Source organism: Branchiostoma floridae, unplaced genomic scaffold, assembly GCF_000003815.2.
Source record: "Branchiostoma floridae strain S238N-H82 unplaced genomic scaffold, Bfl_VNyyK Sc7u5tJ_1499, whole genome shotgun sequence".
Lineage (NCBI taxonomy): Eukaryota > Metazoa > Chordata > Leptocardii > Amphioxiformes > Branchiostomatidae > Branchiostoma > Branchiostoma floridae.
Window position 1 is genome coordinate 423,513 of NW_023365732.1, and position 1,855 is coordinate 425,367.

The 1,855-nt window shown below is 42.0% G+C and overlaps 1 protein-coding gene across 1 annotated transcript in view; it reads left to right on the forward strand.

Annotated features, from left to right (window-relative positions):
• LOC118407928 (peroxynitrite isomerase THAP4-like) overlaps positions 1-1,126 on the forward strand; it is a 5,727-nt gene extending 4,601 nt beyond the window's left edge. Inside the window, exons 2-4 of the mRNA XM_035808502.1 lie at positions 20-128; positions 461-528; positions 900-1,126. Of these exons, the coding sequence (XP_035664395.1) occupies positions 20-128; positions 461-528; positions 900-985 (263 nt within the window). The 3' untranslated portion in view covers positions 986-1,126. The remainder of the gene's footprint in view (positions 1-19; positions 129-460; positions 529-899) is intronic.
• Positions 1,127-1,855: the final 729 nt, after the last annotated feature.

The window sequence follows — 1,855 nt, forward strand, 5'->3', positions numbered from 1 at the left end:
TTTGCTTCTTGCATTGCAGGGAACCCTTCTAAAGACCCTGCAGATCCAGATTACGTCCCAAGCTTGTTTAACCTCCCAACCTCAGCAAGTTGCAATCGTTCAAGAAACCCAGTTGCCAAGAAAGATCGGTAGGTAACATTGGGGTTTTCAATGTTTCTTTATTGAAATTTGATTTACTGCTCATGCTGTTCATGCAGGCAGGCTGTTCATGCCTGTGTGAAACATTGCTATACTCTACCTCCTTGCCTGAGAAGATGACCATGAAAGTTTTACCAAGGATTCAGTTAAATCTCACAAAGATCCTGTAAGTTACTCATGTTAGAGTTTACACCTAGTCAAATGTTTTATATTTCATAACATTCACAGCAGTAATCACTAATTGCTATGCTAACAGAATGTATGTAGGAAACAAAGCATGCAACTTTGATTTACAACTTACAACATGCTTCATTGTTTGCAGGTATATGCGTGCAGCAAAAAGGCTGCGGGTGTCATCAGAGAATGAAGCCCCACCTACATCACTAAATGGTAAGGGCATTACAGAGGGAATAAGAAAAGTGTCTAATGGATACAATCAGTAATCCTAAACATATAAATTCTTGATCAACAGTTTAATCTATCATTCTTGCTCAACAAGTAAATCTATCACTTGTCACTTATTCAACATGAATCACATACCATACACACAAGACTACTTGCTACAAAGTTTATCCGCTTGGTTTTCGGAGTGGGGATATAGATGTGAATCAAGTAGAGAAGCATGCAACCTGCATGAGTAAAATATTGAAACAACAATACATACATATGAATCAGAGTTTAGAACATTCAGTTCAGTTCAGATATATGACACTCATAATGACATAGCACTTTCATTGAACTTCGGATTTGCTTTATTTCAGATGAAGAAATGATCGCTGACCCTCCTCCTGAAAGTGTAGAGACTCTGAGAGACCCCCTTCCTGTCACACTTTGCAGAAATATGTAGACTCCTGGTATTGTTTAAATCCAAATAAAGATCAGAGCTACACTTGCTCTGGGATTATTATGGTACATGTTCCAATATACAGGGTAATGTTGTCTCTTTGTGTGCCTTAATTACCTACGAAAAATGGCTTCCTGCAAGTGTACACTGTACTAGTTTTCAGTTAACTCACTTGGCTCAAATCCTTGCAGTCATATTGCATGACCTTCCGTACTGCAGTGGTGGGGTTTGATGCATGAAGGACATCATGCATGGATGTAGAAGTCACACGACCCTTGCGTTGCTGACGCCATAAAGCAGACTTGGACTGCCCCACTGTAGCTTTGTTGAGGTTTGTGATTTGCTCGGGGTTGCACCGAACATCCTCAAGGATGCTGTCTACACTAACACTAGTAACAGGGACTTTGGCTGGATGACAAGACCTGTATACCACAGGGGGAAGCGTCTCTGTGTTGACATCTGACTCATCTTCTGATGCTGTGTCTGTGTCCTCCTCCTCTTTAATGACAGCACTGGCAGTGGGACACAGCTTCCTCAGTTGTGAGAAAGCAGAAGCGGCCTCTTCTTCACTGAGTGGTGGCACATCACACTGCGGCTTCCGGCGCGCCTTCTTGATCTGGACTCCATGTTTAGGGTGCGAAAAGTCCATGTCCTCAGCCCTTTGTGGATCAACCTGAAAGAAATAATCCACAAAATGAATTATCAATAATATATGTGAGAAAAAGCATTATACAGTGGCCATGTCAGATATTACACTTTACAAAGAGGAACATCTTAGCCTGCAGTCCAACCTTTTGTGTGCTTAGTTCGCTCCCAAGGTCGCTACCCCATGGCATTGACGGGGTAGCCACCGTTTGGAGTGGACTAAAGCAC